Raw genomic sequence first — 22253 nt, 5'->3', positions numbered from 1 at the left:
TTATATTCGAGATCGTATTCCTTAACGCAGCGTAACTTTCTGTATAACCTCCCACGTTTATAACATTTAGGCTAAAGGGGACAATGATTAAAGCAAGTGACTGATGATAGAAGAATTAATGGGATGAGAATGTGAGAAAAAGCGAGAGTACCCGACAACCCCATGGACACGATGTTATCCAGCACAAACTTACTGGATCGGAAATCGTATCAGGGACCCCACGCACCAGAGGTAAGTTCTGTACCACTGATCAACCGTGCCCTCGCAGTTTAAGAAGGCATAACCACACAATTTTCCTATTATAATTCAATAAAAATCTTTTGTTTTTTGTACAATCGTTCACAATAATTGAATATAGATTTGTGATATACTGCAAAATGATGTCTGAAAAACGATTATTCTCGGAAAAATACGTACAAACCTCTGCATGGTGGTAACTAGAAACTATCATTTCATCTGTTTGAACAGAACGAAGTTGGAAACTCACACGGGCTTTTGTTCGTTCGTGTATATGCGCGTAAAGGTAGACAAGGGAGAGAGACAAGCACCATCCTGTCAGCTACGTGGAACTGTGTCCGTAGAAAACAAACACGTCACCACGTGAAAATAAAAACCGAAATGCTTATTTTCGCTTTGTGTTGACGCAAACCGTTACGAAATTAGAGGGTCCAGGTATAAATACGAGGGTCATTTCAAAAGTCTTGCAGACAGCCTATGCACGATCGTTTGAGTGGTTTGATCAAGTTCACTTTTAGGTCAGTTGTGGGTCAGAGTTTGCGCTTGACGACTGTTTCTATGTTTTCTGGTTTGCTTAGCTGTGTTGTGCGAAATTCAGTTGTGAATCTGCCTGAAATTGGGTTACACATAATGATAACATCGACACTCTATGTGGAAAGAATCCAACTGAAATTTACAATGTTTTGCGGGAGGTTTGTCGAATAGTGTAGTGGATCATAGCACTGTATTTCGGTGCTCAGCTCTTTTCCGTGAAGGTCGTGTAAGCACTGCGGACACCTCAAGAAGTGAAAGACCATCAACTGGAACAGACTACACTCCTGAGATTATTGTGAATGACATTTTGAGAGAGGGTCGACGAGAACATGTAAGAAAATTGCATATGAGGCCAAAATATCTGTCACTTCACTTTACAGAATCATTACTGAGAAGCTGAAGATGAAGATGAGATGGGTTCCGCATGGTTTTAGTAAAGAGCAGAAAGCATGTTGTAAAAGAATCGCAGAAAAATTGCTTCAACGTTATCAAACAGAAGGAGATCAGTTTTTCCAAACGACTGTTGAATTGATGAAACCTGGATACGAGAGTTTGAACCAGAATTGAAGTTTTAGTCGTCACAATAAAACAGTTCAGACTCTTCACGGCCGAAGAAATTCCGCTAGCAACAATCAAACGTTTAACTCACGATGATCGCGTATGATACGAATGAAGAGATGGCTACAATAGAGTGACACAGGGGACGTCTATACCAGGCGTATTCTACAAGCTGTTTCTGCAAAATGTTTTGCGCCCGAAAATTATTGAAAGGAATCCCGACATGGTTGCAGCTGCTGTCCTCATTTTGAACGATAATGCAAGGCCGCATACTGCTCTACATGTAAGGGTGCAATTAACAAGTATGGATGGGATATATTTCCCTTCCCAATATAGTCCTGATTTGATCCCACCAGACTTTGATTTGTTTCCCAAATTAAAAGAACTAGTCTGTGCAAAACGTTTAGATTAGATTGAGGAAGCTTTCAGTGAGGTGACCCGAGTGATCAGACACCTCAACAATGAAGGTGCAATATCCAGAATACAGAATTTGCCAAATGTTGGGAAGCTGTCATAAATAAGTATGGAGATTGTATTGACGGCCTGTAAAGGTATTTTGTACAATAAATTATTAGCTTGTATAACATATTTCAGTGTGCAGAACTTTTGAAATGACTGTCCTACAATATATTGCAAAAAATATTCCGAATAGTTGATAGGACATAATATTGTACGTAACGGTACATCTAAACACTAAATGCAAACATTAGAAGCTATTGTACCATAACAAGTAACAGTCTATGTGCCACGCTAAATAAGAGTATATGAGTCTAATTTCGTAATAATGTTCGCAAAATTTGCGGATCGCTAACGAACACAAACAATGCAATAAATAATTATAATTGCATACGAGAATCGTAAAAAAAAAAAAAAAAAAAAAAAAACACCTTTACATTTCGTTACCACAATCCACTGCAGAATGAAGCCGTATAAAACATTTTAAGAGATTCATTCATTACGACCTAGCAGTTGTGTATGTAAGAGAAAACTTAAATCTATGATTTTTGTGATATTAATGCATAATTCACAAATTTTTACGTTTGCTGCAGTATTATAGAAGGAATTTACCAAATGTATACTAAACTAAGCTAACCAAAGCCAACCTACGTATCCTAACTCATATTTTATGTTCAAGAAAAGAAGAAAGAAAAAACACCTAAATAAAATTTTAATGAACCCCATCAGCACTATATTACAAAAGTTAAACATATCATGCATTGTTGTGCGTGAGCCAGTGTATAGTACATTACGTCATTCTTACTACTTGCTACTACAGTAGAGCGTCGATTATCCGAAGTAATTAGGGGACATGGGTGTTCGGAAAACTGGTTTGTTCGGATAATCGAACTGTACTGTACTGTACTCGACTGTACTTCTACAGCCAGTGGCAAACCCACAGAAGTGTGCTGATTGTAGAAACACAGCGACTGGCGGCTTGGCCGGTCAGCAGCGCCTTATGAAGGCCCCATTAGAAGCAATGTTCCGCCAGCGGTGGCTCAGTGTTGCGACTACTGTGGGAAACTTGGTTTGGGAGTGAGGGGGATGATGGACGGTAGGGTGGGAGAGTAACAGGTGCGAGCGAGTACACAGTTCGGTTAAGCGGTCGTTCGGTTGACCGACGTTCGGATAATCGACGCTATACTGTACTTGCATTTTGGTCAACTTATTTACCTTGAATTTATAGTAAATATGGTGCTTTTTTACTTTTGGCGCACCAAATTTTGAAAGATTTACATGTAAAATTCCGTACTTCGCATGAAAAGACATAAAAAAAATTTCTGCAAGCGATAGAGTTAAATACAAAGTAATACACCTGTATTTTATGTTTCGATGTGTAGGTTACCATAGTTCGCATCCCTCGAATTGGCGTGTGGCATCAGCCAACAAGCTCGCAGTGCGCTGTTACTATACCTTCAGGCAGGGACGTACGCAGGAATTTATTTCGGGAGTGTCTAAACACAATTTCAGGCTAAATTATATTAAAATTTGTAAAATTGCCCCTAAAATTAGACTAAATTTACAAAAAAGTCCGGATTTCGGGGGGTCCGGACCCCCAGGACCCACCCCCTGCGTACGTCCCTACCTTCAGGGAAGAACCTAATCATTCATAATTGTCCACAAATACGAACAAAATTAATTATGAATGATTTGATTCCCCCTGAAAGTTTAGTAACAGCGCACTGTGAGTTTATTGGTTGATGCCACACGCCAATTCGGTTGACGCAGAGTATAGTGTAAAAGCCTTACGAGTACTTTACTACGGATAAAGTAAGTGAGTGCATATAAATGATGGTTGTATTAGAAACTATTTTCCACCGGTGCTGTATTTGTGCACAGTGTACAGAAGTTGTATTTTATGTTTACAAGTGGAACGCTACAAGTATGAAACCGTGACAAGTATTATTGAAACTCATATCATTACCAAAATGCACACATTTCACTATCTTTATTATTGCATATATCAATCTTCGCTGACGCACCTGCTCCCTTCGGACGCACCCCCTCTAGAGCTCGCGCTCTTCAGCTTTGCCCTGCCGTGACTCGGTGAGATCAGGGATGAATTCAGGGGGTAGCCCGGGGGAATTTCTCCCCCGAAGAGAATTTATTCCCCCCGGAGAAACTCTCAAAATTTCAATTACAAAATGTAGAAATTACTTCACCCAAACTCCTCTGCCCCCGAGGAGTTCATATTCCCCCCCCCGGGTGAAAATGTCTGAATTCAACACTGGGTGAGATAGCATTCGTGCTTTGCATTGCAGTTTTTATGCATACATCCGGACGCCGTATTTACGCGCAAATCCTAGAATTTTAATTTTTCAACAATCGATTATGATGGTCCCCTTGAAATTTAACTATTCCATTTGACAAGTTTCCATGTCGGCCAGCGCAAATCATACCATTTAGTAAACAATAAGAAGAAATTTGTGAAAGACTTGTAAATTTTTGAACAATTCTTTCGAGCTGTGCGGCAAAAGTAAAGCTGCACGAGAAATATTCCTAAAAATGTACTTAAAATATTATGTCGAGCTTCCCATGAAAAGCAGTAGCGCGTTTCAACTAATTCGATGATTTGTAACTATACATTCAATAAATGAGCTGACAAATACAGATAACGTACAGTTTGACAAGTTAGTGGCAAAGTAGAAATTAAAATAATAATAATAATAATACACGAAATTTATGGTACATATAATTAGGTATTTCCAGAAAAAAATGCCTATTTCATTGGTGAATATTGGCTACAACTCATACAGCTAACCTTTGTAAAGATCTATAATATGGTAGCAAAACAATAATAAATAAAAAATACTTTAGAGTCAATGACTTTAAAATTTTAAGTTCCTAAGTGAGAGTTCATCTGTACAGATAATACCACATAAAGAAATTTGTTTCGTGACCTGATGGGTAATGCCAGAGACTTGGGGAACTATTCCGATATGGATTGCGTCAACGCATAGCAATATTTAACATTTTGTTAGTGATCATCGGCATAGCAGTTATAATGACTTCTTGCATTTCTTGTATGTACAATTTCTTGAACATAGCTTCCGAATGATCCCCTTAGACGTGCAAACGAAGAAAGTGAGTAATTATCATGGTTATACCGCTTGGCTACACCCACCAGCTACAAAACAGCCAAAGAAATTGTGCTTGCAAATCATCCTTTGTATTGCTTCAATTGGAACAAACTGTTACTTATTTCATTCATTCGTGTTTAAAAAAGAAACAGTAACAAGTCGGTAATATTTACAGATAATATTGAATTGTTTCGATATTACTCCCCTAAAGTTGCACGAAAATAAGTATATTCACCGCACGAAATAGCTATTAGGTAACTCTCGTAAACATTTTTTTCTACCATCTTGTTGAAATGTGAATTCGTATTACTAACTCAAAAACAATTTATATCCATATTAAGTTTAATTAGTCCCTTCAAGAACTCAAATGGGTTTCATTTTATTGCATGTCCATTGATTAATGTTTTATTTCGTTTTAAAAATTTCTTCACGATTTCTCTAACGCTGAGGAAAAAAAGGGAATTTCGAAACAGCGTTACCATCTTGTACAGCACAAAATTCTCAGCTTTTACTGAGTACCGAATATCTCGGTAAGTACTTGACTTATCGCTCTCAAATAAACGTGACAATGCTTCTTATGACATACTGATTTGCTGTATGAATTTTAAATCATACTGTACTAGGGACCTTTTTCAAGTTATTGCACTATTTCCAAATTCAACTTTTCTCTCTCCTGTTGTGGCAACACTGTTTAACTGATCCTTCTAAACTTGAAGTCATTTGAAAGAGTTATTCCCAGTATTTCATTTAATGTGCACAAATAGTTACTACTTCATTCCTTGTGTGTGTTAAAGGCGTTTAAATTTGACACATGTTTTACAATATTTTTCAAAAAGTATGCAACACTGATCTGCGAGTGTCATGTCTTTCGTCTTTGTTTTCATTGCTGATTCGAATTATGAAATTAAATTTAGGTCATTCCATTTAAAAAATCATAACTTTATATTGGGTTGGCAACACTGTTCACCTGGTAATGTTACTCAATACATCGATAGATGTCCCCCTTCCTGTAGTTGTTTTATGCAAAGTTTCGCTTCTCTATCTCTCTTGGTTCCTCTGTTATAAAGGTGGGACATTATAAATGGTGCACCCGGTATATATTATTCACGTATTCACGAAAGGCTTACGTAAAAAGGAAAGAATGAATGGATATCAAAATTATTTGGACATAATTCTTCAAGGTTTGACGTAATTCAATTATGTATGTAATATATATAATTTTCACCAGTGTCTTATTCATAGGTCAGATTACCGTATATAACCAAACAATTGTAAAGTTATTGCTTTTACACTTTATTAAGACAGTAATTGCTTTCCAGTCTAAATTTAGGAGATTAAAGCCGATAACTACTTACACAAAATTAGCGCTGTCAAAAATTCAGATTCACAAAATCCGGATTTAGAATTTCAACTGAAACCGAAATCCGAATGTCCCATAATAAAATGTCAGAAACCGAAATTAGAATTTCGGATAATGAAATGTCAAGAACCAAAAACGGAATTCGGATAATGAAATGACGAAAGCCGAAATCCGTATTTCGTATAATGAAATACTAAAATCTGGATATATGCATATTGGGCAGCATTAGGCAAAATCTTATGAAAAACAATTCCAAATTGTATTACATAAAGACGAAGAAAACATCGTAAATTTGAGTATATAGTAACTGGTATCTTAATCTATCTCAAATTAGTTGGCACAAGTATAATCTCCATTATAAATAACATTTAAAGAACTAAAAAAAAAAAAAAAAAAAAAAAAAAGAGAGAGAGAGAAAGAGAGAGAAATTGCACTAATTAGTAAAAGTATTTGTCACAAATATCACATTAGTGAAGATAACCCTGACAAAAGAAGCAGGAAAATCACTTTTCAAAAAGTTTAATAGCCCATATTTCGGAAACTATATTAGCCCAAACGCTAAAAGTTGCTGACCCAATCAGCACAAACGAAGTACTATCCAGCCCAATAAAAATCTCGTCTGGCCCAATCACTTGGGGGCTAATGTGAAGTTGCCCCCCCAAATTTTGTGAAGCTCTAATTCTGTTTCGAAAACAGCCCAAATCTTGAAACTTCCTAAATTGCTAGTGGACACAAAGTATTGTAAATTCCCATAAACATGTTTGTCAGAAATATCATATTAGTGAAGTTGGCCCCGACAAAAGAAGCAGGAAAATCACTTTTCAAAAAGTGTAATAGCCCATATTTCGGAAACTATAATAGCCCAAACGCAAAAAGTTGCTGACCCAATCAGCCCAAACGAAGTACTATCCAGCCCAGTAAAAATCTCGTCTGGCCCAAACACGTGGGGGGCTAACGTGAAGTTGGCCCCTCAAACTTTGTGAAGCTCTAATTCTGTTTCGAAAACAGCCCAAATCTTGAAACTTCCTAAATTGCTAGTCGACACAAAGTATTGTAAATTCCCATAAACATGTTTGTCAGAAATATCATATTAGTGAAGTTGGCCCCGACAAAAGAAGCAGGAAAATCACTTTTCAAAAAGTGTAATACCCCATATTTCGGAAACTATAATAGCCCAAACGCAAAAAGTTGCTGACCCAATCAGCCCAAACGAAGTACTATCCAGCCCAGTAAAAATCTCGTCTGGCCCAAACACGTGGGGGGCTAACGTGAAGTTGGCCCCTCAAACTTTGTGAAGCTCTAATTCTGTTTCGAAAACAGCCCAAATCTTGAAAATTCCTAAATTGCTAGTCGACACAAAGTATTGTAAATTCCCATAAACATGTTTGTCAGAAATATCATATTAGTGAAGTTGGCCCCGACAAAAGAAGCAGGAAAATCACTTTTCAAAAAGTGTAATAGCCCATATTTCGGAAACTATAATAGCCCAAACGCAAAAAGTTGCTGACCCAATCAGCCCAAACGAAGTACTATCCAGCCCAGTAAAAATCTCGTCTGGCCCAAACACGTGGGGGGCTAACGTGAAGTTGGCCCCTCAAACTTTGTGAAGCTCTAATTCTGTTTCGAAAACAGCCCAAATCTTGAAACTTCCTAAACTGCTAGTCGACACAAAGTACTGTAAATTCCAATAAATATGTTTGTCAGAAATATCACATTAGTGAAGTTGGCCCCGACAAAAGAAGCAGGAAAATCACTTTTCAAAAAGTTTAATAGCCCATATTTCGGAAACTATATTAGCCCAAACGCTAAAAGTTGCTGACCCAATCAGCCCAAACGAAGTACTATCCAGCCCAGTAAAACTCTCGTCTGGCCCAATCACTTGCGGGCTAATGTGAAGTTACACCCCCAAACTTTGTGAAGCTCTAATTCTGTTTCGAAAACAGCCCAAATCTTGAAACTTCCTAAATTGCTAGTCGACACAAAGTACTGTAAATTCCCATAAACATGTTTGTCAGAAATATCATATTAGTGAAGTTGGCCCCGACAAAAGAAGCAGGTAAATCACTTTTCAAAAAGTTTAATAGCCCATATTTCGGAAACTATATTAGCCCAAACGCTAAAAGTTGCTGACCCAATCAGCCCAAACGAAGTACTACCCAGCCCAATAAAAATCTCGTCTGGCCCAAACAGTTGGGGGGCTAACGTGAAGTTGGCCCCTCAAACTTTGTGAGGCTGTAACTTTGTTTCCAGAGTAGCCTAAACGCTAAAAGTTGCTAGCCCATACAGCCCAAACAGGGACGTGTAGTGCGTATTACCGCTGTTACCGGCGGTAACGGTAAAAATATTAGTTTTTCGTTGTTTTCATATATCTTCAAATTTCATTATCGATATGGGAATATCTTTACATTTTTCTTTTTCTTTTCTTTCTTTCTTTTTTCTTTTTATTTTAAAGCTTGGATGGCCTATGCTTCATTTACATTGTGAACGAATGTAACATGCCAACACCAAATAGGAGCATACTGTTGTTGATACCGCAGATTTCAGAGGTAACGCGAACCCCGATAGCGTTCGTTCACTCCAGAAGCACCTTTTAGCGTGCCAGCCAGAAGCATCGTACGTGCTAGTATTTGGACTTTCGGAATAGTCCTTATGTTACCGTTCGGCTGAGTGGAACAGGAAAAAATAGGAACGTTCCCTGTGAAAACAAGGAGAATCTAGAATATCATCAACATGTATATTCTACTCACCGCCCGCTTAGGAGTCTATTGGCTTTCCTCTCGCTGTAGAGGATCGAGCGGGCGGTAACTCTACTATACTGTTTCGTTTGCTTCCCCATTCTAAGGATAGAAACTTGGCTGTAATTTCAGTATTCATAACGTTATTTCATTGTCTTAACAGCATACAATTTCGGACAAATATAAGTAGCAGGTTTTTCATACTAATAGCATTTAATACGTGCTACTGTGAGACTGATGTTCTAGTGCATTATTTATATGCAAGGTGACCAGAATTTTCACTTACGAAAACGGGACGCATACGAATCGGCAACGGGGGGGGGGGATATCTGACTTCCAGATTGCATTTTGGGAATCAGCAGTGTTCTGAATTTACAAAATACACAAGTAAGAGTTATAACGCACCGTTTCTAACTTTACGTCTACCACACAACAAATAATGGTTCCCGATTGCAAGTTCTACCCAACAATTCTTTTAACTAGTTGAACACTCAGAACTCCCACTTGAACCCCGAACACTCAATTCCCATTTGAAAATTCAGAAGTTCTAGACACGGCTGAACCTTGGCAACGAGTGTTTGTGCGGAAGAGAGTAGAATTTCCATTAACGATTTATATTTTGAATAATAATTACGGGACACCTAGGTCATTTTTACTTAAAAACGGGACATTTAGGCGTCCCGTTCGAGAATCAGAAAAAAACGGGACAACGGTTGGAAAAAAGGGACTGTCCCGGCTAAAACGGGACGTCTGGTCACTTTGTTTATATGTTAATCTATCATTTTTACACGACTTTTGTATGTTAGTACGTTATCTTTAAATTTGAATAATACAGCAACAGTGAACAAGAAGAATATATTCCATAGAATATTCTAACAAAAATTTAATATAGGTTTATTTTGATTCAAAATGAAGTTTCTCATTGAATGTTAATTTGAGCTTACGGGCTTTATTTCTGTTTAAACGGTATATACATTTAGGTGGTTGTCTCATGCCTGAAGGAGCAAAGATATTGTCAGTCCCTGAAGTGTCATTAAATATATAGAAATGCCTATCGATGAAACACATTGTGCTATATGGGAACTGTTTCAAGAGCAAGGGGGAATAGTAATGATAATTCGAGCGAAGCAGAGATGTTGCCCGCGCTCCTTCCAATTCGAGTAATTATTATTATTTAGGATTTATGCTAATTAAGTTGAAAATATTTTGTTTTTAATTTAGTATAGAAAACTTTCGATGCAACAAATTTCCAACTCTAGCCGCTAGCCTACTAGTTGAATTTGCACTTTGATGTGTTGAAAAAGAACTGCAATCGTCTTCATCGTGCCGCAATTTGACTGTGGCTAATTTTCAATACGGAAAACTTGTTGCTCAAACATACGATGAAACTCCAGTTATGGTTGGTGAGGTAGGGAACTGCAGCCTCTTGTTAATTATTATGTCCATACATTATGTTCATTCTTATGTCCATAGACTTAATTTAGTTTTAGAAAAGTCCGTTGATTATACAAAAGGGCACAGGTGTAAATAGCACCCCCGCAACCCTCGTGGTGGAAAGGGGACGCACGAGCTCCAGAGTCGCAAAATACATCGAAACTAGGGACGCATAACTAAAGGTTGCGGGGGCACTGAAGCTTCAAGCTACGCTACTGGAAAAGGGTATAAATTGTTTTTTTAAATTATGTTGGGACTTGCTTCTTCTTCCTCGAAGTCTTCAAAAAAAAAAATGCTCTGGATTATGTAGTCAACACGAGGATCCCAATAGTCTCAAACACAAGATATGGAACTATAGAAGTAGGGTAAATGATGTGCTGTATGTCTTTAAAGATGAACTGTTGGGAGTCTTTAAATCCATGATGGATAAAGCGGACGAATAGGATTCTCAAACCAGAGTTTGTGTAGCAAAATTCTATCAAACCTTTCAAAGTTTTGACTTCAATTTTTTACTTGAACTATTTTTTGTTATAGCATCAAGATAAGAAATCTAGTTCAATATCTTACAAAAGAAAGTTCATGATGTAGGTTACTGCAGAAAGAAAACAGATGAGTTTGAAGAATACATAAGATCATTGAGAGACAGTTTCAATAATATGTAGTAAAAAAAATTAAAGAACCTGAAGAGTCACATTGTTCAAAAAGGTCAAGAGTAAATGAAGTGGGATTTGACCACTTTGCCAATGCCTATAGTTTGAAATGGTTGATACTCTGAAAGAAAAAGTGAGTACTAGATTTTCTGTTACTGAGAAACAAGAGTTACTTGTAGTATCAGCAACCGGTAACAATCGTCAAAGTGTCACGTCACGTCACTGAGCCCAAATGAAGTACTTTCTGGCCCAATAAATATCTCGTTACCCCAAACTTTTGGGGGGCCAACTTCACACAGGCTACTTGTCTGCCAAGTTTGGTCAAGAAATTAGATTTCGACATCGATAGATTTAATTATAAGAGAAGAAAACTATAAAATACTGGTACAGAACATTCTTGAAAAATTGCGAGGCACAAGGGTGAACTTTTATATATATATATATATATATATATATATATATATATATATATATATATAGAGAGAGAGAGAGAGAGAGAGAGAGAGAGAGAGCAAGTCAGTTGTAAATCTGGGGCCCCGCAAAATGTTCCCAATCGGGCGTCGCACCGCCTAAGGCCGGCCCTGCATGCAAGACTCTTGCACAAACTGCAAGACCAAGACTCTTGCGCTCATTACTACCTTAGATATTTTGAGAAGCAGGCTTCGAAGTGACTCGGAAGGTTCCAGACGTAGGAATTTTGTTTAGGAGAAAGTTACTATGGTTGGTTAAATTTTTCTTTCAATCTGGATCAATTGGTGAATAAATTTTATAAACTGTTATAAATTCCCTCAAAATCGGAACTATGAACTTCTAAAATTTTCAGTTTTCGGAATTTTTATTTTTAAGAAAGGGAGCAAAGGTTAATGTAATTAGGCCTGCTTATTGTAAATTACCCTTTACAATGGTTAATGTAAGAATAGTTAAGTTTCTTCCAAGTAAGGTAACCTAAAAACATGATCACTTAAAAGTAACTAATTTCCAGTCAAGCATGGGTCCTCAGTCGCCTGGTTGGTATAATTCGTCCTTCCTCTCCCTTCACTTCCACTTCACTTGAATTCGTCTGAATTTAAAATGTTGAATTTACGTGTAGGTTAGCACCTCTCCATGTCAATCCATGTTTAATTTTTTTATGTGAATTTATTTTCTTTGTTTGTTAGTTATAGTGGTTAGGTTAGTTTTAATTGTTAATGATTGCGCACAAAGTTCTAAAATTGGCCCTGTCGTTTAATATTATTAGGGTCCTCCAAGTAATTTCCACATATAGAGGGATAAATCCGGGGTGATGTTTAGTTCGTTCACTGCTCTCTCTACCCGGCTGACATGTTACTAACATAAATGATTTTAGTAATGGAATTACATTAAGCTTGTTCACTCACCCCGCAGCATAAAGAAATACTAATTGACAGATATAGGCCTAATCAGTAGTTGAAAATTGTGTTATAAATGAGTGAGACTGGAGAAGTTGCAATTTAAGGAGCCATTGGCGAAAATAGGTAAATATCTGAAGAATGCATGTGTTCAGAGACGTGTTGCGGCTGAGACGGACAGGTTATAACCCATTCGAAAGAGAATTATATTTCATTTCTTCAGTGTGTTCCTGTAGGCCCGACCATTCTCTATCTCCACCGCTGCCACCACTTTCATAGGGTGCTCTGCCATTAGGAAAGCTGTTGGGTGAAAATTGTATTTAAATTTGTGAACCAAGCTAATATGTATGCTGTGAAAATTTGTAATAGATTTTTTTATTTTTATTATATGTCAGCAGGGAAAGTAAATGTTACCACCCTCTTTCTATAGGAGTGATGTAATACAAACTTAAAAATTAATTGTGAAATTTAATATTAAATTGTGACAAAAGTTTAATTTGGCCAACTCAATAATACATTATTGTTTATAAGTCAAGTCAATATAATTGGAATTGTACTTTATCCTATGTAACTCGAAATCTTCAAAATTTTAAGAATGTACTTGCGCTAAAAATCGAATTAACTAAACAGAGTTCAAATTGTACAAAACTAACTCTAATCTTAACAAAATTATTCTTTGGAAATTTAGGAGGTGCATTAAAATTTGATCTGTTTCGTCGAAATTGTGAGAATTAATCATTATTACAATTATCATTTTATTTTCTTTCATTTTTTATATTTTTATTTTGACTCTACTTCAAAATTACAACAATAAATAACAAAAGCTTAACTTAATTCGTATGTTGAAAATTCCATTTAGAAGTTCAACTGTTTGCAGAAATTATACAAATCAGTCTCGACGGTTTAAAATCATTCTATGATATAATTTAAATCTCCTACTAATAGTGTTATTTTCTGTTCTTTTCCTTACGTGAGTGACAGTGAAGTGTGCATATAACGTGTTCTCTATTTCTCTTCAATGTCGTGACAAATTCCATTTCACAAAAGTTGAAGAAATATCAAAGATGTCTTCCAGGCTCGAGCAGATTTTTAATGTCCTCCATAAGGATAAACATTTTACCCCAGGAAAAGAAGCAACGGTTCTTGTTGTGTATCCTGGAGGGACCATTGGTATGACACGAAATGCTGATGGAGGTTAGTATTTAATTTTTTTTAACAGGGTTTCTCAACCTTGGAGACGCGATCCGTAGGGGACCGCGAGAGAGTTTCATGGGGGTCGCGAAGATAAGCGGAAGAGAGAAATATAATTAGAATCTAATACCGGAAAATATTTTTAAATATTATTTTGAATTTTGATCTTATAGGCATATTTTTATTTTTATACATATTGCTAAGAAGTAGCTACAAATAAAATAGGTCTATTAAACATACTCATAACAACACGGAGTTGTTTAAAAATCAATTTAAGTGAAAGAGGTACGATATGAAACTAATAAGAACTGCATAATGAAATACCAGAAAAAGACAAATGCAACAAAACCTGCATATTGAAATACAGAGTGTCCCACTCGTAAGATGCCCCGAGAAAAGTGGTACAAAAATCTTAATAAGAGTGGATATGAAACCAAATTTATATATAGGCGTGATCACCTAGATTTTACGGCGGGTTTTCTCACATAACTCGTCGACCTGGCAGTGTTGTAAACATGTGAAATGTGGCAACAATGAGATTCCGCAAGCTTGTGTGTGTTTCGTATTTCAGTGTAGCCTGGCTTACTGTTCGTGTATTGATATTTTGTGGGAATGCGCGTGTTTCTTGTGAAATAATTAGTATTGGATACAGTGGCGGCGATTGGACGTTGAAAGTGGGGGGGCAAGACATGATCTGAATATTTGTATATCATTGTTAGTTTTCCTGGTTGTTTCTAACACTTCGTTTGAGGAAAGGTTGTATAACTAATAGGATACTATCTTTTACGTATATCGTATTTCATATCGTGTCGATAAAATACCGTATATCGTATTTCATATTTTATTAAGTAAATTGACAAGAGCAACGCAAGTAGGTACTAGTCCTTTGTACTCTTAAACAACGTAAGTGTAAGAAGAGATTTGATTCCTTGCTCATGAACATCTTAAAATTCTGTCTGGAAAATTGTATGATCAAATTATTTAATTACAAATTTGTAAAAGAAATAAATAGAAAGGATAATATTAGTGATAGTAATGAATAATGAGGCTTGTTTCGCAAAAGTTATATTGAAACTGGGGATTAATGAACAATTTTTATTTTAAATTCTACAATACATGTTCGTTGCCATTAGGCGCAGTTTTACTTTCTTGGAAAACTCAACAATACTTAGAACCACTCCACACTCCAGTTATACAAAATAATACTAAAACCTAGAATTATGTTGAATTCACTAAATTTAGTTGTACCGTATATACACTCGTACACCCCTAAACACACCACTTCCCTCGTATATTACACTGCAAAACAATGGAAAAAGTAGAAGTTGTTTCTTATTACTTTCTTTTTAATCAATACTCTGTATTCCTTACTATTAGAAAGAAGAAAAGACATTTTAGGAACTGTCAGTTTTTGTGCAATTAAAGAATAACTTTTTTTTTTTTTTTTTCGAAATGTTATCTCCATTAGTTTCAAAGTGGCTGACTAACATATCGGGCCCTTGTAAGAAGAAATAAAAGTACGCTGGAATTGTAGCACTCCAATAGGGTAACTTTTGGGCCAGTTTTCGTGCAGCAACGCAATCACGCTAGTTATCACCCGGGGCAAGAACCGGCCTTAGCGTCCCCCTGACCAACCAAACCAAAACGCTCTCCCAAATATTTGCTCAATTTTGAGCCCTCCCGAGCCGGCGCCCGGAGTACAAGCCCCGTTTGCTCTCCTAGTTACGTCACTCTTTCCGTGCCAATTAAAACCGAATTCCTCCAGCTTTCTTAACTCCACTGGAAGACAACCAGTACGTACTCACGCAACGGGAAATATTACATGGTATCATTTTTATTCTATGACTAGTAACATATACAATAACTGTACATTTAAAAAGGAAAGTATATACATTAATAGGTCACTTCAAAAAAGTGGGGGGGCAACTGCCCCCCTTTGCCCCCCCTAATCGCCGCCCATGATTGGATAAATCGTTCCTTTAAAATATGTCAAGAACTGTAAACTCACAAAACTTACGTTCATGGAGTAGGGACAACCAGTATGCAGTAGTTGAGGAACCCTTCATTCGCAGAAGGTAGGCTTGTTCTGTGCATTTTTACAGCAGTGCATCATCACGCCTTTCTTTTTGACAGCACTGTCACTGGTGAAGTGTACCAGGTATTATTCCATGAATTTCTGAACCAGTTGGATGACGCGAAACTGACACTTAGCTGGTACAATCCGCAGCAGAAAACCTGCAACATGAGGATGTAAGTTTATTGTGAAATTACGCCTAACAGCACACGGAATAAACATAACGTCTAAGTGGAACGAATCACGTGAGGATAAACCTCGGCCTCCTCTTGTGCACACTTATTTTGGAGCAAAAGACTTCGTCATTTCACAATAAACTTATATATTCATGTTGCAGGTTTTTTGCCGCGGATTGTACCAGCAAGATGGGGCAACATGCCACACATCTAAAGCAAGTATGGCTGCGGTGAAATCATTTTTCCCTGACAGAATGATTTCCAAAGGATTATGATCTCCAAGGTCACATGACTTTACGCCTGACTTTTTTCTGTAGAGTCACCTTAAAGTTAAGTGTATACACGACACCAAAGTGTATTAACACCTGCAATTCTTTTCCGGCAATAGTAGGTAACCAAAGGCTCCGTCATTGTGTTCGTTGAGAATTTGAAAAGCGTTGAATCAAACCTCAATTCTGTTACAAATATATCAGTGTGGCAAACTGCAAAAAATGTTAATAAAGTAAATTGTTAAGAATGAGAGTTTTATTATTGTGAGGGAAATGGATGACAAAGAAAGTTACAAAATGTTCTTACTTAAGTAGTCGAAACAAAACGAATGGTAAGAAATAGATATCACAGGAAAGAAGTTTCTTTCCTTTTTCAAAAAAAAAAAAAAAAAAAAAACTCGGAAATAAGAAAATACGTTACATAATGAAAAGGTTTAATATAAATGCCTATAGCACAGGAAACGGAAAGAGAGACAAACACAGAGTAAGGGACACCATTACCGTAGTAGATTTGCGGGCCTGCCATGCAAGATACACAGATGGGACCCTACTTGTAAACCCAATTATTATTATTATTATTATTATTATTATTATTATTATTATTATTATTGAAAATTCGTTTCCTTTCCCAATCTCTGATTCTACCTAAGAGCATGTCTGCATATAGCTGTCATGTCTAGGAACAGAAACACTTTCTTGTGATAAATTCTAGCTCAAAGTTCGAAGCACTTGTTCTTGACAAGTGCTTTTTTCTTTCTTTCTTTTTCGGGAAGATAAAAGTTTTGGCGCCTAAGAAATTGCAGTATAATTTACAAATTTACAAGTGGATTTATTTGGTGTCCCGACAAAACGTACCACCTGAATTTTTGCGACAAAACGTACCACTTTTGACGACCTGTCATAAATGACAACCTATCATGGATTAATTAAAGCATTTCTGATATTTATTCCACGACAAAACGTACCACTTATATAAATTACAACCTGTCATGGACTAATTAAAACATTTCGGATATTTAATCCGCGACAAAACGCACTACTTCATGTTAAGAAACTATTTCCTCATGAACAGGTAAAACAACGGCAGTATAAGGTTGAGAAGAACAGACAGGTAATGTATCGAGTTGTCAAAGTGCAGAAACTCATTGGTAAAAGAGGGCTCATTTACAGAGGAAATGTAGCAGCCTATAAACTGAAAGACACAGCTACAGATCATGGAAACTTTTTGGATATTATTCCTTTCTTAAGCAAATCTTAAAAGTAATTTAGATAAGGTCACCGAGAAGAGTCATATACGAGGAAGTAAGCAGGATAGTGGTCGCATAACTTTTACTAAACACAGTGAATTATGTTTTGAATGCTATCAGCACACTTATCAGAGAAGATATTTCGAAAGAAGTCTCTCAAGCTTCAATATTTTCTGTTCTATTAGACACTACTCAAGATATAGTAGTTTCAGGCCAGTGCTTTGTTGTTTTACCGTATGTTGTTAAAATGGTTGTTAAACAAAGTATTGTTGTCATTGTAAGATGCATATCTACCACAGGCCAGTGTCTTTGGGGTTTACTGCTGGAAATTCTGTGGAAGTTGAACCTTGATATTAAGAAGTGTATTTGAAATTCAACCGATGGCTCAAGTAACATGCAAGGACAATATTCGGATTTTTCAATTCACCTATGATCAGTTACACGTGTGATTCAGTTGATTTTGAGTTTAACGGCCTTTTTAGCAGGGCTCCGAAGCGCATGAGCTCCCGCCAGAAATCGAACTCAGGCCTCCCACGACAAAGGCGCATACGCTAACCGCTTAACTACTAAGAAACTCAGTTACATGTGTGGTGTTACGCTCATATACTCAATCATGTCATATGTGATCTGACAAAAAATTGTATTGATTCTGTGTCATTGTTCTGCTGAATGACTGTGCGATATTTATGCGTGAGTCTTATCAGCGAATGTACATTTGGAAGATCAAATGTTAACAAAGGCGTCTTACAGTTATTGCGGAAACAAGATGCTAGAAAACACACTGTTTTTCAGAAAAAGTTTGGTCATTTTTCGAACCCAAAAAGTGCTTTGTATATAGAGTTGACCATAACAATTAAGAAAATTGCTTCTACAGAAAGCATCAAAACAAAAGCTAGGTGTAAAGCGAAAGGATATATAAAAGATCTCAAGTTCAAAACAATTCGGACAGCAGAAATGTTCCTTAAGATATTTCAAGTGACGACCTCTCTGTCAAACTATCTCCAAATAGAGGGTGCTGCTAGTGTAGTCCTATCGGATGGTGCAGACTACTCTGTTCCAACTGAAAGAGTAGAGAGATGATTTTGAATCCGTTAAGAATGAAGCATTAAGCTTTGCAGAATGGGACAATAACAAATTTGAAGACTTAGAACGTGATTTCTTTTTTTCTATTGACCCGTCGACAATTCGCCTTCAGAGATGGACAAAGATTTTTCCTGTGAATATGAAAATGAAGCTGCTTCTATCCAATGACCAGGTACTGCATCGAAGCATTCAACACAATATTGAACATGGTAGTTTTGAGTATTTCTTCAAGATTCAATAAGCAATGTACTTTATGGATTATTTGGACCCTAGCCACTTCAACTAATTAACAGAACTTCCAGACGTGCCTTTCGATAAACTTACATATTTTCTGAAAAAATTCAGTTAAGAAGTTTCCAAGGATACTATAAATCTATTCTCTTGGACTTTTGAAGGACGTGGATATCCTTGAAAGTCAGTCTTGATGACGAGCACAACCGAGGAAAAATGACTGTGCTGATGGTGCAAGTGATTCAGAATTAGGAGAAAATACATTTGTTTACAAGGAAAGCGAATGCAAAACGTGTTGCAAAATTGTCCAATGTGCTGCTTTTTAATTTTGCAGAATTGTAATTTGTGTAGTAATACTTATCCAGGTTTCCAGCATACAAATTTTTATTGACTTTGCCCGTAACTCAGGTAACATGTGAAAGAAATTTTTCAAAATTGAAATAAACTGAAATACACTAAAAATAGGCTAACGGGTACCATGTCTCAGAAACATTTGAAAATATTTTGTTGATGTCTATTGAAAAAAAAATTATTAAAAAATATTTCAAATGCAAAAGTGATAGATACAGTAGCATCAAAAACTAGTACACTAAAACATCTGCTAATTTTGTAATATAGTATACGTTCTCCTTGAACTTCATATAATATTTTGAACAATTCAGAATAATATACTGATGAAAGAATATCAGGTTTTAATTGTTAATACTATTGACTTCCTGTAAAAAGAAAACTGTAAAATTGATTTAAGACATTGAGATGCTGGTGGCCTTTGTGGGAGAAAGCGCCCGCGCCCCTCTAATAATGCCTATCCGTCCCTGGTCCAAAGCCTGGATAAAGTGTGATGGAAATAAGCAAATATTCAAATATTGCATATGCAAGATTCTTGCTGGCCTTGGTGTTGCGAGAATCTTGCAGGCATGGTATTAGTCTTAGTCTTGGTCTTGCATCGGTACTTTTCTCACCACCAATCTGTTCAACTTTTAGCCTTATTTTGGCCGATATATATATATTTATATACCGTCCTATCAAGTGGTACGTTTTGTCGCCTGACATTATTTGATGGCTGATTGGAAGACTCTTCGCAAGTAGCCCTCCAGGCAAGTGGTACGTTTTGTCGCTTGTCATTATTTAAAGTGTTTTTAGAAAACCCTTCACAAGCAGCCCTCAGGGTAAGTGGTACGTTTTGTCGGTGGTACGTTTTGTCGCTAGTACGTTTTGTCGCGTATTCGATTTATTTACATTGCTATTTGTGGTAATAAAGAAATTGTCATTGCAAAACATTATTGTAAAAATTAAGTTTTGTTTTGTCACCCATCGCAAGTGTTAGAGGTCCCTATGCCTCGTCCCCCCAAATCGATATCGAAAATTTAAGATATGGCTATATTAATGTTGATATATTTGCGATATCGAATGTTGATATATGTCAATGTCGATATCGATTATATCGATATATCGACATATAGCACAGGCCTAGATCCAAGAAATGATGCTTGAAATATACTGGAATCAATAATCAAAATCTAAATATGTTCTTGCATTCCGTATCCAACGTTGAGGTGGAAGGATGAACCCGAACAAACATTTTAAGCCAAAAAAAAAAAAAATTGTTAAAATAAAAGTAGTTATACTTCAGTAGTAGTGGTCCCCGTATATCTAGTCGAGTCAGCAAAAATTTTTATGACGTCATAGGTCAAAGGTCAATGACCTTGGCCCGGGGTCAATGACCTAGGGGTACTTAGGACTACCCCCTCTAAATTTTGGCAGGGGTATCTTGGCCCACCCCCTAAATTTTGGCTGGGGTACATAGGACCACCCCCCTTAAATTTTGGATATTGCCAAATCTAAAAATTTGGTATGGTAGCCTAGGACCACAGTATGTACCTCTATTAGTATTGGGTGTCTATGTCATTCCCTTTTATGGGTAAAAAATATCCAAAAATTCAAATTTCGGGGGTTTTTGAGCTAATTTATCCCCTTTGATGAGGTGTTATTACCTTATATAGTTATATGGGCGTATACAGGGGTCCACTACCTTTCATAAGACATAGGTATATTAATGCACCCCTTGAAAAATTTGGGAGGGGTACCTTGGCCCATCCTTTAAATTTTGGAAATTGCCCAATTTAAGCATTTGGTATTATAGTACAGGACCCTAATATGTATTATGATAAATTTGGATGGTCCACCTCGTTCCCTTTTAGGGGTACAAAATTGCAAAACATATAAACGTAAGCAATACGTTGTACCACGTGTTTGGTTTTGACCTAATTTATCCTCTTTCGATGAAGTCCTATTACCTTATATGGTTATGTATAGGGGTCTATTCCCTATCATAAGACATAGGTACATTTGTGCACCCCTTTAAAAATTTGGGAGGGGTACCTTGGCCCACCCCTTAAATTTTGGAAATTGGTCATTTTATATATTTGGTATTATAGTACTGGACCCTAACATGTATTATGATAAATTTGGGTGGTCCACCTCGTTTCCTTCTAGGGGTACAAAATTGCCAAAATATAAACGTAAGCAATACGTTATACCATGTGTTTGGTTTTTGGTCGATTTTATCCCCTTTGATGAGCTGTTATTATCCTATTTAGTTATATGGTCATGTATAGGGGTCCATTACCTTTCATAAGATATGGGTATATTTGTGCACTCCTTTAAAAATTTGGGAGGGGTACTTTGGCCCACCCCTTAAATTTTGGAAATTGCCCAATTTAAACATTTGGTATTATAGTACAAGATCCTAATATGTATTATGATAAATTTGGGTGGTCCACCTCGTTCCCTTTTAGGGGTACAAAATTGACAAAATATAAACGTAAGCATTACGTTGTACCACGTGTTTGGTTTTTGACCTAATTTATTCCTTTGGATGAGGTCCTATTACCTTATATGGTAATGTATAGGTGTTCATTCCCTATCATAAGACATAGGTACATTGATGCACCCCGGGAGGGGATTCGGTATCATAGTACATGACTCAACATGTATCATGATAAATTTGGGTGGTCCACATCGTTCTCTTTTAGGGGTACAAAATTGCTAAAATATAAACATAAGCAATATGTTGTACCATGTGTTTGGTTTTTGGTCCAATTTCTCCCCTTTGATGAGGTTTTATTACCTTATATGGTTATATGGTCATGTATATAGGTTCATTTCCTATTATAAGATATGGGTACATTGATGCATGCTTTAAAAATTTGGGAGGGGTATCTTGGCCCATCCACTCGGTTTTAGAAATTGTTTAATATAAGCATTTGGTATCATAGTACAGGTCTCCAATATGTACCACTATAAATTTGGATGGTCCACATCGTTCCCTTTTCATAGGTAAAGAACTACCAAAAATCGAATTTCGGAGGTTATTGACCCCTATTTAGCATGTTATATGGATATGTACAGAGGTTTATTACCTTTATATGTTTATGTTCCCTTTTAAATTTGGGAATTATCAAATAACAAAATTCGGTAAACGTTTTCTAGGACCCATTGTAGATGTTGGTGTTCCTCTTATGGCCAA

At 36.6% G+C, this 22253-nt stretch overlaps 1 protein-coding gene across 1 annotated transcript in view; it reads left to right on the top strand.

The window, feature by feature from the left end:
• Positions 1 to 13334: 13334 nt before the first annotated feature.
• LOC145664234 (L-asparaginase) overlaps positions 13335 to 22253 on the top strand; it is a 156667-nt gene continuing 147748 nt past the window's right edge. The window contains exon 1 of the mRNA XM_081730712.1: positions 13335 to 13647. Coding sequence (XP_081586838.1) covers positions 13518 to 13647 — 130 coding nt within the window. The 5' untranslated portion in view covers positions 13335 to 13517. The remainder of the gene's footprint in view (positions 13648 to 22253) is intronic.

This window comes from Thermobia domestica, chromosome 11, assembly GCF_964235325.1.
Source record: "Thermobia domestica chromosome 11, izTheDome1.hap1.1, whole genome shotgun sequence".
NCBI classification, from domain to species: Eukaryota; Metazoa; Arthropoda; class Insecta; order Zygentoma; family Lepismatidae; genus Thermobia; species Thermobia domestica.
The sequence above is the reverse complement of the archived record's forward strand: the minus strand, read 5'-3'. Positions and strand labels throughout refer to the sequence as shown.